Raw genomic sequence first — 15,324 nt, 5'->3', positions numbered from 1 at the left:
AGCAACTGATACCTATGAACTGGCTTGTACTGTGAATCCAATTTTCTATAGTTCCTCCCAAAGGAGTCAAAATTCACTTTCTATTACCACCCTTTCTCACATAAAAGACTAGTTAACCCTGTGTCAGAGGCTACAGAGTCAGACTGATAGTAGATGCTCAAAACACTCTTTATGGAGTGAACTGAAACGGGGTTGTGTATTGCCATTATAGTGGGCTCTAATCTCTTCCTTGGATGAAGTGGATTGTTTTATCCTCCATCAGAGCATGGGCCCCAAGCAAGGACTGCCGTGCTCTTGGAGGCCATGCAGCATGATGGCAGTACGCCACTGGCTGTGCCAGGATGCAGATGGCATCCTTTCTCTTCACAAACTTGACAGAAGCTACTGAGGCTGATCTTAGATGCAGGCTTGAACCAGGGCAGGCCCAGGAGGCCCATCTATGGTTTGCCAGACAACTGACTCTGGAACCACTGGGATCCTACTGTGATGACACTTGGACTGACTGTTCCCAGGGATCTTCCATGTGTGTGGCCATTTAGAACCCAGTATGGGTTCCTCTGATCAGACTTACAGGGCTAGGAAGCCCCATAGTGCCCTCATGTCAGGCTTTCCACTGGGGATTCTCTCTCTGACCTGCAACCAAACCTATAGCTGATGCACTAAGAACAGTATTTGCAGCAAGAAATTCAGTGCTGTCAGTGGTTAAGACTACAGATTGTCCATCTTAAATTCTAAGTTCTATGAGAACAAATTCCTGTCCTCTTCCTCCTGTCCCTGAGGTGCTTCTCCTTGTAAGAAATCCACTGAGAGCTGAACTCATTCATCTAGTAAGCATAACACATCCAATGTGTAACAGGCCATGGAGAACCCAGAAATGTACCAAGGACTAATAAAACTTCCTAAAGGGAGTTTACAAGCTAGTGAGGGAACTTAAACCTCTGTGGAACACTGAACAGAAATTCAAGGTGGAAAATGGTATGTGCCAGGAGAGGAGGACCTATATGTTACTCAGAGAAGGGCTTGGTCAGGAAGGCAAGAGCTGTCAAGGAAGAGTTCATAGGGAGGCAAAACTCAAGGCAGAGCTTAGAGAACGGAGAAGACTTAGATAATGAGATACGGAGAAGTGAAGACATATTTAGAGGCCTTACAGGCACAATACGCGTGGATGTGAGCAAAGTGTATTGGCGGATTTAACAGTACCTAGGGGCTTGTTATTGTGGCATGATCGAGCAACTGTAGTTATTTTAACCACATACACTTTGTATGTGTATCTGATATAATCCCTGGCTCTAGAAACTGTGAGAGGCTGATAAAAATAGTGCTGCTACTTCACTCCTTTATACTCTTACTTTTTTTCCCCATTTAGGGAAAAAAATGCAAGGGGAAAGTTAACATCTTAGCCCAAACACTGATGTTCTCCAAGAATGCAAAACTTCCTATCAGAAGAGCAGCAGTCTTGTTTGTAGGTACAAAGAAAACCCTTCCACTTCTACAGTCACTTTTATCCTCTACTTTTTTCCCAAATTGTGTTTTTGAGTATCCCCATTCTTTATGAAGATGACTATGAAAATACTTCTCTGGAGAAAGGGCCTATGTTATCTGTAGGTAACTATTACCACTTAGAAGTTAAGTTTTTAGAATCTGTCTAATTATCAAAAGGCCAGTTCTGCCAGCTGCTTAAAACCAAACTTACATCACAGACTCCCTGACTTTATCCTGCATTTAGGGCTCTTACCAAGTTACACGGATCACAGTGAGCTGAGGATGAAGGGTACTGACTGGATAGAGGATGGTAAGTGATAAACACTTGGGTTTGGGGTACCCCATATTTTGGAAGGTGTCTGAGGCAGTGACCGTGGGCAGGTTCTGTGACAGAGCTGAGACTCTGAGAATCAAAAAGTCTGACTTTCATGGTAAAAAAAATCCTTGGAAACTTCAAATGACAGTCTCATCCCAGTCCAATTCCTTCTTTAGGAAAGGACATGACACTCTTTGTCTAGAAACCAGCTTTGATGAATGTCTCAGGGATAATTCCTAAACTTTGTCTGTCAGGAAATTAGAAATTATGTAAAATACACTCTTAGTAAATTATGATGACCCCCTTATAAGTACCACAGAAATTGACTGCAGCACTATTTTCTGTAAGTGGTGATTGTCCCGTAAGGGCATAGGACTTGTAATGGAGAAGTTTTATACTCATGTAAGGCAACCATCATGCAAATGGTTTTCTGAATTGTCAATAAGTGAAATTTTTCTATGATTGTACACCTTTGAGGATTTGACATTCCAAGAATTATTTATTTCCTCTTAATAAGTAGTCCTACAATTAGAAAATGCCATGAAATGCTAAGTCTTACTGTCCAAAAGCATATACTTTGAGAACCAAATTAAAATCCTGAACAATTCACTGCTTTTAAAATAAAAATATGTAACTGGTAAAATAGCCAGAAGCTGAAACTTATTTAAGAAAGATCATACCACTTTTCTGTAAGATCTCCTACTTCCCCACAGATATCAGAAGCAAAAATAAATAGGAAAAGTTGCATAGATTATTTTATTCTAAGGGTAGGATTCTGCATGGTTGATTCTGGTCAATTCAAAGGAAATTTTTTTCTAATCCCAAAGACTGGGGAACCAAAGTATCTTTTCCATTGTAAAGTTATCGCTATAGAAGATTTAAGATATGCCTATAAATTATGTGCATGTATGTCAGGATGAACCATATTAAATTGCCATTTTGTAAGGCAAAAACAGTCAAGTATCAGCAACTTGTGTGGTTCAACCTAATGGAATAATCCCACCCGCTATCTTCCCTGAAGTGGCTGATCTGTCCTAGAGATGGGGTAGAAGATCCTAGCACTCTTTTTTGAAAAAGTTTATGTCACTTACCACAGGTAATTTTAAGCAAAATTTAAACAAAAGTAACAAAAATTTAAATATTTAAATCAATTTCATGACAAAATAGGTTTCAGTTCCTTTGGATTCCAAAATTGATGTCTGCTGTCTCAGATGTCCTGCAGAACATGTAGACAGATCTTCCTGTAAGAACTGAAAGAAACTAAAAGCTAGTCAAGTATTCCATTTTTGGAAATAAACGTGATGAATATAAAGGCTAAAATGCTACTTAAAGAAAAAGCTTGGAACTATGAAGAGGCTCTAGCATTTCTGCGAACTTGGAGAATTAGAAATTCAAAAGAGAGCTTTTTCTAATATAATACAAACACAGATCCATAAAGTGAAAGAATGATAAATATGTCTACATAAACATTTTAAAAACCAACTTTGAAGAAACAAAGAAACAGACAAAACCGAAAAATAAACAATAATATGGGGGTACATTTACATTATAATAAAGGGTTAATATCGTTAAAACAAATCAGTACATTCTCAAAAGAAACGTGGCAAATGATATGAATTAGTAGTTCATAGAAGACAAATGGCCAATAAATATATATGAAAAATATTCAGTATTACTAGTAATCAAAAGTCTGTAAAACCAAACAATGATGAGATACCAGTATGTGTTTTTCTTTCAAAATGGCAAAGATTACTAATTAATACTGAACAGTGATGTGTTAAAGGAAAACTAATATTGTCATGCACTGTGCTGGTATGAGCATAAATTGATACAACATTTGTAGGGGGAAGTTTGGCAATATATATCAAAACCTTTAAATAAACATATACCTTGACTTATCAATCCCACTTCTAGGAATTTTAAACTATGAAAATAAGTAGAAATTGTTACAGGAATGTTCACTTTAATGTTATCCAAAATGGCAAAAATAGGAAACATCCAAGATTAGAAACAATAGGAAATTAGGTAAATAAATTAGAGCATATCCACACTGTAGAATCATATGTAGCCATGAAAAATATTGTAGAATACTGTTTAAATGATTTGGATAAATAATGATACAGTATTATTAAAGTAAGCAGTGATTAGATAATATATACAATGTGGTTCCATTTGGACAAAAAATAAAAGCATACCTATGTAAATGAATAAATAGGAAAAAAATAACAGTGATTTTTCTCTGATGGTAGATTATAAGTGACTTTGATTTTCCCCTAGTGCTTAGATGTATGTATTGTCTAATTTTTCTACACAATGAATATGTATTTCTTCTGCATTAAGAAAACATATATTAAAACTTCTAAAGAAAAATTAAAAGAGAATAATGATTTAAGACTAACCTCTAGGGCCAACGCAGGAACTCAGAAATTAACTGTATAATACATAGCTTGGCAGATATAGATAATTTGACTCTAGACTACTTGGCAGTGTGATTATTGTAAAATAGTGAAATATCTGGCATCTCAGAAACAAGTTTTATAGGTCAGAATTGGAACTAATCTACAGATGTACAAACTTTCACACAGAGGCTTGGAAAAAGTTAGCCCTTCATCTCAGCTGCTATAGGCATATTGGCTGTTTTGTGTCTGGACCAGAGACCATTTCCATAGATGTTCATCTCCAACCTGGGTTTTCTTTCCCCTTAGATCTGAGAAAGCTGCTGCATGACCCTGAGCCCTCTCTGCGCATCATCACCACCCAGGCTCTGTTGCAAATCCACAAGTTCGGGGCTGAGCCAGATCCCAGGCAGACAGCTTGAGGATTGAGGAAGCTCATCGGTTGTCTTCCTACCTAGAAGTGCAAGGGAAGCAACATCAGGTGGAAACTAATCCCTTTGGAAACCACAGAAGCAGCTGGTGCTCCTTTTTTTTTTTTTTTTTCCAGGCATAAAGCAATGCCAGCATGAAGATACCTCCACCCATTTAATTACCTCAGAACATATTTTTTGCTGTCAAAACCTTTAAGAAATTACAGAGGTCTGGGAAAGGCTGAAAAGGCACTTAATGGTGATTATGCTGACAAGTCTCTTCATTCTAAACATCTCCATTACTTTTGTAGAAGGCTCTCTTCAGAGATAGGTTGATGTTTTTATGGAATTTTTTAAAATACACAAAACAAGTATTTCTGGACATTTAACTTTGTGGTAATATGTTGAAATTAAAGTTCAATATAATTAAATATCATTTTGGCTTTATTTTCATCATATACTATTAAAATGTATTATTTGTTATCTATTACTGGCCCAACTGTGTGTTTATTATTTTAGACTTTGCCTTTTTTAGAAGTTTGAGTATTGCTTTTCCTTCTTATACTAAGATACCTATTTTATATGAATTTTTTTTCTTTTATTGAAAGATTAAACTATCACGTAGGTAACAGATGGGATTAGGGAAGGGGAGAATCTCATAGGCATCAGCTCTGGCAAGTAAAACTATAGTAGGTAAAATTGTGAAGTAGGTCAGATCTCTGCCCCTTCCAGCTCCCTCCTTCCTTCTCCCAGATTCTTGGCTCCATGTTCCTTTTTCTCTCCCTCTCAGGAAAGAGTCTGACGAACTGTGATGACGAACAGCACTGTACTCCCCCAATCCTTGAATCGTTTTCCCTTGAGTAAAGGATATCAAACTTGCTGCTAAATTGTGTTATTTTTGTCATTTGACAGTACCAAAGAATCTTTAATGAGGGGAATGTCACACCTCCCCCGCCACCTCTATTTTAGCAGTGTAGATGTAGAAAGGGAAATTTTATTTATTTTTATTTTTTTAATTGACATATAATCAGTTACAATGTGTCAATTTCTGGTGTACAGCATAATGTCCCAGTCATGCATATATATACATATATTTGTTTTCATATTCTTTTTCATTAAAGGTTATTACAAGATACTGAATATAGTTCCCTGTGCTGTACAGAAGAAATTTGTTTTTTTTAATCTATTTTTATATATAGTGGTTAACATTTACAAATCTCAAACACCCAAATTTATCCCTTCCCACTCCCTTTCCCCTGGTAACCTGTAAGATTGTTTAATATGTCTGCGAGTCTGTTTCTGTTTTGTAGACGAGTTCATTAGTGTCCTCTTTTTTCTGTTTTGTTTTATTTTTTTAGATTCCACATATGAGTGATATCATACGGTATTTTTCTTTCTCTTAGGGAAATTTTTAAAGGAAGCAGGGATATGGGAAGAGGTTTGAGGAAGATGGAGCTGGGAATCCAGAAAGGATGTCCACCTGTGAATGAGATAAAAAGGTAGAAGGTTTTGATACTATAGAAGATACATCAAAATACAGTCTAGCTTTATTGGCCCCTAGGACTTGTTTTCAGTAAAATCTTACTCCAGACCACTTCAGAAGACCACAGTTAGGAAGTGTAAAGACTGCTTCCCCGACCACTCATGGGTTTAAAAGGTTAGGTCACAGTTCTGCATATGCCATGTAAGGGTGCATCTCCCAAGCCTTTGTCTTTCAACCAACCAAACCCATCCTACTAAATCCTGCTGAATTTAAGCTCTGATTGCGTATCAGTTGATCTTAGGAAATCACTTTTGGGGCAAGAAGGGCACAATTTATAGGTAATTGAAGTGTTGTGACTTTAAAGAAGTTGACTTTTCCAAGAAAGACCTCAAACCTCTCCCCTACGATAGCCTTGATGATTTCTAAAGAGTTTTTGTGTTGTAGTAATGCCCAGATTATTGTTTCTGTCCAAGACCCGTTGGAATTACAAAGTCTGACCAACCAATCTACTGTATTTTAGTAACTTTATATGAAAAAATGTTTTTAAATAGGTTTTTAGCCAAACACATTTCCATAACTACTTCCTTTGTGGTAACCTGTTTTAGAGCTTTAAATAATCTTGTCAGGATTTTTTTTTTCCTTTTTTAGATTTCTAAGCCTAAAGTCCTCTGCAAAACCATTTCTATCAACTGCATCGTTAAAATAATTGAAAATTTTAAAAGTTACAAAAGGATTTTCTAATTCAAACTTTGTAAGTTTTTTCTATTTAACAATTAATGAAATTGCTACAGCATCCTGGTTGCTAAAAGAAATCTTTTAAGATGTTTGAAATATTAATATCATAATACCACCCAGGTCTCATCTCTGCCAAAACGAAATAAAAGCATGAAATAAACATCAGTTAAGTGGTCTTGTTTTAAAATCAGTAAGTGACTGAATCTGAAAATAACCTCAATATACTTATATCTGCATCTGATTCCTTAAATGAAAGCCCTGACCTCAATGTACTGTTTTTCAATCAGAATAATTAAATCAGTCAGGGTCATGGAAACTAAAATACGGTATTTAAAAAGAGAAATTCAGAAAACATTTTTTCTTGACTTATTATAAATTTATCAAAGTGATAATGCATATATACATCCAAAATGCAAAAGTTACAAAATATTTCCATCTATCCACTTCACCTCCCTGAAGGCACCCAGTGTTACCAGTTTCTTGTATCTCCCTTAAGATATAATTATCCATTTATGAGCAAATATGTGTATTATCTTCCCTACTTTTTTCACAAACTATAGTATTCTACACATACTGTTCTACACCTTGCACTTTTTCTCCTTAATATCTGAAAATTTTCCATATCAGTCCAAAAAAGAATTTCTTCATTCTATATTCCTGCCCACTATTTCATTGTATTTATTATACTAATGGACATGTAGGTAACTTCCAATCTTTGGCACAAACAATAATATAGTAACTATGGCCATATGTATTTCATACATGGCCAAGTGTGTCTTTAGGATAAAATCAGAAAAGTGGAATTACCAAGTTAAAGGAAATGTCACTTGTAATTTCAAATTAAAATACTGACAAATGAGGTAGTTAACAGTTACACCCCAGCGATGTAAGAGTGTGCTTTTCTCCCCACATCCTTGCCAGCACAATGTGATACTCATTCACTCTACAAATACTGAACTTTTGCTATGGGCCAAGCACTGTTCTAGGTAATTAGGAAACACCAAGAAATAAAACAGAACAAAATTCCTGCCCTAGTGGGGTTTATATTCTAGTAGGAGGAGAGAAATAATGTAATGTATAATAACATATAAATAAACATAAAATCATACAGTACAGTGGAAGCTGGAATATGCTCTTGGAAAAAGATCAGAGTATGTGGAATCAGGAGTGTGGTGCTTGTGGGGAGGTGGGGCTGCAGTTTAAATAGAATGGTTAACACGAGGCTTCATTGAGAAGGTGATATTTGAGCAAAGACTTGAAGGAGGTAAGGGAGGTAGCTATGCAGACCTAGGGAAAGAACATTCTGGGCAGAGGAAGTAGACGTTTCAAAAGTCCTAAGGCACTAGGGTTGTCTAGGGTAGTCAAGGAACCGCGGGAAGGCCGGTGTGACTAGGGTCAGGTGAGAAAGGAGAGAGTAGCAAGTGAAGGTAGAGGAAAATGAAGTGTTATAAGGGACCAGATCCAGATCCTTAGCGACTTATAAGGCCAGGACAAAGAGTTGGGCTTAACTCTGAAAGAAATGGGGAGTCACGGAAGCATTTTCAAACTTTTGGATTTTGCCAATTGAATAAATTTTTTAAAAAATGGCTTTTCAGTGGTTTAAGTTGTATTTTTTCTTCTTAGAAAGGTTGAGCATCTTTTCGTGTCTAAATGTCATCTACATTTCCTTTTCCTAGGCTGTATTCAAATCCTTTCCCCATTTTGAGGAGATTTGTTGGTCTTTTACATGTTGATTCATAGAAGCTTTTTCTATTGAGGAAATTAGCCTTTGGTCTGTTATTTTAGTTAGAATTCAGTTAACATCTGAAATGGTCTAACCACCAGGGTTTTGCTTCTGTTTGTTGCATTTCAAACTTAAGGACCTTAGCAATGACGTTGCAATTGTATATGGAAATTCATGATTCTCCACCCCGTGTCTTATTTTTTTTAATCACATATACAGAGAAAAATAATTTCTGAAGTGACAAAATGCTTAGAAGTTCTTAGGTGCAGTTTTTAATTAACTGAGCTTATCAATGAAAACAGGTAGTAAAAAAAGTTAAGTATCATAGATTACATATGTGATGGTCTATTTCCTTTTATTTTATAGCATACATTTTATTAAGTTAGCTTTGGGCATTAAGTAGGAAGTTCAAAAGATACAAAAAGAAACAGTAAAAGTAATTTTTTATTCTTATCTCACTGCTATCAAATTCCTCTTCCCTTAGGCAACACTGTTCCCAGTTTCTCATGTGTCTTTACCTATGTTTTATAGATACATGTGTATATATAATCCTCTGTTTGCTCTAAGTGAACCCATTCCTAACCTCAGTTATTCAGCTTAAATTCCTTCATTTAAGAGTCAGTTATATTGATTGAGATGATACACTTCAAGATGTAGAAATAAAGTAGATTAGAGTTGGTTCTGCTATAATGATTAGAGTTGGTTGTACCTGTTTCCGGTGCAGTAAGGAAAACAATAGGGGAAATAGTAAGTTATAACTGTTCTTTGCATAGAACCTTCATGTTACTTTTTTTCACCTTGCATTAATTGTATAGATATTATTGTTATCGCCATTTTACAGATGAGGAAACAGGCTCAGAGGTTAAATCACTTGCAAAATCAGAAAGTAGAAGTGCTAGGACTTAGACTCATATCTCTTGATTCCAATCCTCTGTACTTTCTTCAGTAGCTCCAGAGGTAATAGCCTTAGCTGTTTCTAAGAAGAAAAGGAAAATACCAATTCTTTAAATCGAATGAGGAAATTAAAAGGAGGAAAAAAGCAACAGTGATTATCTCACTGATTGTTTGCCGTTGCTGTCTTTAGGTGTGACATTCATCCCTCTCATAGGTTTGACCTTTCCACCAAGACCTTCTGCTAAGAGGCTAATAATATCTGGGCTGGGTTTTAGCTAATGTGCAGATTTCCAGCTTCCCTGGGGATATCGGGGAGCAGGATTAACCTAAGTATGTATAGATTCAGGAAACAAAAGTGATCCTAAGTTTTCGTTCTGGGTAGAATGAGGTCTGTGTCAGGACAGTCTCTTAGAGGAAAACTTAAAAGAAAATGCTATTCTGAAATACCTTCTTGTGACCAAATTGAATGTCCTGGGCTTATATTTTGACAGATAAAGGCTTTAGAATTAACATCTTTAAGTTAAATTGGGCTTTTCGGTTTCTAATTTCCTTATCTGAAGTCTAAGCGAGGTACAAAAATCAATTGTCCTTGTAAGTAGGGCTGGCACTACTTTCTCTGTAGGGACCCAGCTTAAGGATCACCACTTTAGCTTTTCCTTGGAGAAACAAGCACAGTAAGAATGATTAGTCAGGTCTTGCCCCTCCCCCACAACTACTAACTGCTTTTTTTTGACAGTTAGGGGGTGAAGCAGTTTTTCCTAAGAGGTGCATGTGCAGACTAAGTACCTGCTTAGAGCAGAGCAAAGCTGGGGGACCCCCCCCCCAATTTTTTTTTTCTTTTTTTGCAAAGAATTTCAAAATGAAATAGCCAGGTTGGGAAAAATAATCAGGACTCTATTGTACTTTCTTACACTTATTTTGTGGTTTGAATTGTTTATATTTTGAATTACAGTTGGGAAGAATCCACTAATCTTGGAGCTTCTAAAGGTATTAATCAGGCTATGGACACAGGCTCTGGGGAACTATGAAATAGTAAACCACAACTGGGAAGCTAATGATAGAGGCGATCACACAATAGGATCAAAATAGAAACAACCTTCATGATGTATCTGGATCAGAAATAAAGGGCAGAGTAAATCTCTTTCACTACCCATATTTCACTTTCTATTCAAAAAAGCTCAGCTGAATGTTAAAACAGCAGGCCACTGGATACTAATGAAAAATAAAACCCAACACAATCCCTGAGAAAATGTAAGGAGAATATATTGATAAAAGAAAAAAAATAAAAAGCAGGCAGGTGATGCTGGAACTGACTGATGCATCATCACTGCTTAGTTGCCTGAATTTGATTCAACTGATAATAGTGAAGCCCTGAAGAGTCTGGAGAGACACGATACAAATGCTGCTTGAGAAAGACTAGATTAGTTAAGTAAACATAAGATGGATTGGAAGAGAAAATACAAAATGCTGAAAAACAACTAGAAACCTGGTGGAGGAAGAGTTGGGGATGAAGGAGCAGGGGGTCATTGATAACAAAGAGGACCCAGCATGGAGCTGGGTTGTTTTGCTGAACATGGAAGCACTGTTCACTGAAAACCAACGACACAATTGAGTTACAGACCAAAAGAAGTGGGGAGGGAGGAAGAGTACTGCTTAAATCTGCTTTAGTTCATAAGGGAAATAAGGGAACTCAAGAGTATTTTCCCTTTATCTTGGCCTCATTTCCCAGGCCTGCACTTCCAATAATTCAATTCAGGAAAGTCTGAGAATCACACCATGGCAAAAGGAAAAGTCATAGAAGTGAGTGACTAATTGGATGTAAAGGGTGACAGATCAGATGAATCAAAAGACAGGAGATGAAAATGGAAGACTTTACATAGACACGATATGACTTACTAAAAATCCAAAGTTAGAGCCCAGATTCAGTTCCGAAGAGAAAAAAAAAAAGCAAACATACAAATGTTTCTCAGTTTTTGTTTGGTGTATGACCTTGGAGAGTTGTTTCTTTTGTTCTTGGATCATTTTCAAGCCAGCAGTGCTCCTCAGTTCAAGTTTGGATGATCTGAAAATCACAGCAAAGGAAGAATCAGTATCTGGCACATAGCAGGCATTCAGTAAACATTTGTGGAATGAAGAAATGAAGGGTTTGCAGGACTTAGTATGCAGGAAGTGGGAAAAGAATCAAGAGAATCACATCCAGCAGAAAAGAAGAAATGGTTACAGTACATAGACTGCAACTCACTGAAAGCCAGACTACTTACTAAAGAGAGGAAAAATGGGGCAATGAATCTCTGGTTTTGTTCTGAGAGCTGTTTCCTTTTATCTTGGTTTCTTTTCAAGGCAAGAATGACCCATTGTGGTTCAGATCTGGATAAAAAAAGAATTGATTAGTTATGACAAAGGCAAAAAAAGTGAGGTTTCTCTGCTCTTGCGGTCTTGTCCAGGACTAGCTATGAATGCCAGGATCTTGTGGGGTAGACTGACTTTCACTCTATTTTTCCTCAAAAAATTCTGACCATGATGTTTGCATTTGATAGAACCAGTGATATTTCTCAACGGTTGTTCCAAATCTTTACCACTCTCAACTCCCCACTGTATGTTGCTCTATTTTGCACTCACCAGAGTGTCTAGCAGGTCTGCATTAATCTGGGTGTAAGGTGATAGTCTCCCAGACAAGAGCTATGAAGAGGAGGACCAGACTCTGGATTCCTGGCTTGGCCACCTTTTATAGGATCTGGCTAAGCTGATGATCTTTCTTTATCTTCAGTCTCTACCTCCTCCTGTCCCTAATTAATTCACGTGCTTGCATTTCCCAATCCTAGAAGATACACTTTCATTTGGCTCTCCTCCACCAAGCTACTTAAGAGGAGTTTTTACTTCCTACTTCAACTTTCTGATCTTCCTCCCACGAGCCCCTCAGTAATCTGGCTTCCACTCCCACTGTGTTAAAGAAAACTGCTTCTGGCAAAGACTAAAAACATATGAATGATAATATATGAAGTCTTTTTTGAATTCCTCATCCTATTTGAACTCTCTGCAGTGTTGGACTATGATGGCTTCTGAGATATTGCTCCTTGTTTTTATACCTCTCTGGACAGTTTGTGTCTTTTTTTTTCATTCATTCCTAAAATTCTTCCCACCCCTGAAACATTGGTGTTCTAGGGGTTTTGCTCTTGACTCTCTTCTCACAGCAACACATTCCTTGAGTGATACGAACCTGCTCCATTAGCCTCCGGTACTGCCTAAAAATTCCCACATCTTCATGTCTAGGCTGTCCCCACTCCTGGAGCTCTCTCTTAAATAAGCACAGTAGGTTAATTAGAAAACAAAGGAGCCACTACAGGAGGACATTCATCCATCTCACCTCCACTAATCCTGACGTTTCTTTGCTGACAGGAAAGGAAGTTAGGAGGTGGTATGATACGCCCTGTCAAAATCCCTTGGCACTGGACATAAGACTTCCTTAACTGCCCATAACCAATCCTCTAAGTTAAAACTCATGGGAGGCAAGTCTCTGTGCTGACACTACGTGCCACCATCCCTTTCAGAAAATAATAAGATGGTCCTGAAGCCAGCTACAGTAGTAGCTTCTAGAAGGAAGCAGAGTTGGAAGTACCTCATGGGTGGTTCAGTTTGAGTTTTTTGGGGGGGAGTTTGAGTTGTTACTCACATTGAGACCCAGCTTGTGGCTGGTTCCCAAGTCCTACCCCTCTCTATGTGTGGAGAATGTAGAAGACTGGGAAGTTGCCCAAGAAAGAGGGGTCACCTTCCAGGACCAACAGTCTCCTCTTAAACTTTCTGCAAGCATCCCACACATAACATTCCAGAACTGATCTCATCCCTGTGGTTGTACTCCCATTCTAGTTGACAGTCTCACCTTTCACCCTCTTGGCCCAGATGGAAACCTATTTTACTGGAGACTCCTCCCCTCAGCAGTGCCCCCTTCAGTTCTAGGACAGCAACATCTCTCCTTCCCATGATGGACCAGCCCCCTACAATCTCCATACCTCTAGTCTCTACCCCATTCAATCCATGTGTTTCACTGCAGCCAGAGGAACCTGTCCAAAACACATACCGATCATTCATCACCTCCTTTCATTAAACCCCCCACTGATAATGTCCAGGCTTATAGGGGGTCATATGAGGTCCTTCACAACCTAACTTGATGTGTCTCCCATTTTCATCTCTGGTGACTCCTTCACTCATCCAAGCAACAATAGGCTGTTTGTAATTTTTCAAAGACCACACTAAGTACTATGAGTCAGGCACTGATCTAAACTCTGGAATACAGTGAACATGAAAGGAAGGCCCCTGCTCTTACCAACTCACATTTTAGTAGAAAGAGCCAATGAATACACAAAATTTCAGATAGTGATAAGGTGCTATGAAGATAACAAAATGAGGTGGTGAGGGGAATGGGGGTCAAGTATTTTAAATACAGTGCTCAGGGATGGCCTGACAAGGAGACTAAAACTAAAAAGTTGAATGACGAGGAAGAGCCAGACAAGCAAAGATCTGGCATAGAGTATTTGGGGCTGTTTGATCAGCATGTGAGAAAGGCCCTGAGTCAAGAACTAGTTTGGCAGCTTGGTGTTTCCAACGTTCCAAAACACAGCAGTGAGGCTGGATCTTCTTATATTCCTGAGGAGGGGGACAGTGCCCTAGATGAGGTGAGGCCAGATAACATGGGGCCTTATAGGCCACGGAAAGAAGTTTGGATATTATGTTAAGGGCAAAAGGAGTCTACTGAAGGATTCTTGACAAACTCTGATTTACCTTTTAAAAAGGATCACTCTAGCTCTTCCTATGAGAAGGGGTTTTGGTAGCAGAAGGGTACACTTCCACACCAGTTCTATACCTTCAGATGATGCTCAGGTCATTCCCAAGTTTGGAATGACTGTTTTAATTGGGTTCCAGGGTCACATTTCCCAGGGTCCGGGAAGCTGAGACAGGGCCCCCCTCCTGCAGTTCTTTCAGCCTAGGTCAAACCTCGTTTAGAGATCAAGAAGAGATGGATAGGTGTTCCCTTCGTCACTCAACAGACCACTCATTACGCGCTGGAGACGCTGAGGAAAGTCCGATGGGCCCCACCTACTCCACCCCCCCACCCCCCCCACTGTGGAGGGACCACTTTTTTCGGCTCCCTTCTCGGTCTCCTAACACAAGGAGCAAGTCTTGATCAGACTTTGGCGCCCTGGGGCAGTGACAAAACCAGGCCCGTGGGTTGGAGGGGCAGAGGAGGCTTCTCCCTAAGATGAATGATGCCACCTCGCAGCAGGCAGCCCAGCTCGGCCCAAACCAGAGTCACCAAGAAACGGAGGCGCCGCCGCTTCCAAGGCAGGATATGGACTACAATCCCCAGCAGACCCTGCGCGCTGGCTGCCGATCCCTCCGCTCCCAGTTTGCCCCGTCGGCTGTGTCCACCGCTACCTGTCAAGGGCTAAGCCAGGCCTTTCTTAGGCCCCGAGCTCCGTCTTCTTATCACATTTCCGGAGAGGGACGGCTGGGAGTCCAGGAGGAGAAGCGGACTTTTTTTGAGGAGAAACGCGGATGCAGACCATGGAAGAGAAGTCGTACTGCAACCCCCGATTTTCGCGCGCTTTGGGCGCGGGTGGTTGTGGGTAGCACAGCCAGGAGGGAGAAAGGAATCGGGGGGCTGTGGCCGCGCCGCCCGCCGGGCCTGGGGATGGATGAGGACGACCCCCACGCCGAGGGGGCGGCGGTGGTCACTGCGGCCGGGGAGGCGCTGCAGGCCCTGTGCCAGGAGCTGAACCTGGACGAGGGGAGCGCGGCCGAAGCCCTGGACGACTTCACCGCCATCCGGGGCAACTACAGCCTGGAGGTGAGAGGCGGCAGGTGGGGACCCGAACTCGCCAGGCCCCACC

At 39.5% G+C, this 15,324-nt stretch overlaps 2 protein-coding genes and 1 long non-coding RNA gene across 5 annotated transcripts in view; 2 read left to right on the top strand and 1 right to left on the bottom strand.

The window, feature by feature from the left end:
* The window catches only part of MROH8 (maestro heat like repeat family member 8), a 38,128-nt gene extending 32,457 nt beyond the window's left edge, over positions 1–5,671 (top strand). The window contains exons 21-23 of the mRNA XM_032461195.1: positions 1,367–1,466; positions 1,727–1,792; positions 4,504–5,671. Coding sequence (XP_032317086.1) covers positions 1,367–1,466; positions 1,727–1,792; positions 4,504–4,616 — 279 coding nt within the window. The 3' untranslated portion in view covers positions 4,617–5,671. The remainder of the gene's footprint in view (positions 1–1,366; positions 1,467–1,726; positions 1,793–4,503) is intronic.
* Positions 5,672–5,927: 256 nt separating this feature from the next.
* Positions 5,928–14,905, bottom strand: LOC106730110. Of its 3 annotated transcripts, none has more exons than XR_001366540.2 (4): positions 14,870–14,905; positions 11,701–11,806; positions 11,336–11,501; positions 5,928–6,084 (listed from the first exon to the last, which is right to left on the bottom strand). It is a non-coding gene; the product is annotated as an uncharacterized LOC106730110 (long non-coding RNA). The 3 variants fall into 3 exon arrangements; XR_004313221.1 differs by lacking the exon at positions 14,870–14,905 and adding an exon at positions 12,059–12,197; XR_004313220.1 differs by lacking the exon at positions 5,928–6,084 and having other exon boundaries at positions 8,882–11,501.
* The window catches only part of RBL1 (RB transcriptional corepressor like 1), a 46,084-nt gene continuing 45,643 nt past the window's right edge, over positions 14,884–15,324 (top strand). Inside the window, exon 1 of the mRNA XM_032462263.1 lies at positions 14,884–15,281. Coding sequence (XP_032318154.1) covers positions 15,126–15,281 — 156 coding nt within the window. The 5' untranslated portion in view covers positions 14,884–15,125. The remainder of the gene's footprint in view (positions 15,282–15,324) is intronic.

Source organism: Camelus ferus, chromosome 19, assembly GCF_009834535.1.
Source record: "Camelus ferus isolate YT-003-E chromosome 19, BCGSAC_Cfer_1.0, whole genome shotgun sequence".
Classification (NCBI taxonomy): Eukaryota; Metazoa; Chordata; class Mammalia; order Artiodactyla; family Camelidae; genus Camelus; species Camelus ferus.
This window is presented reverse-complemented; position numbering and strand designations above follow the sequence as displayed.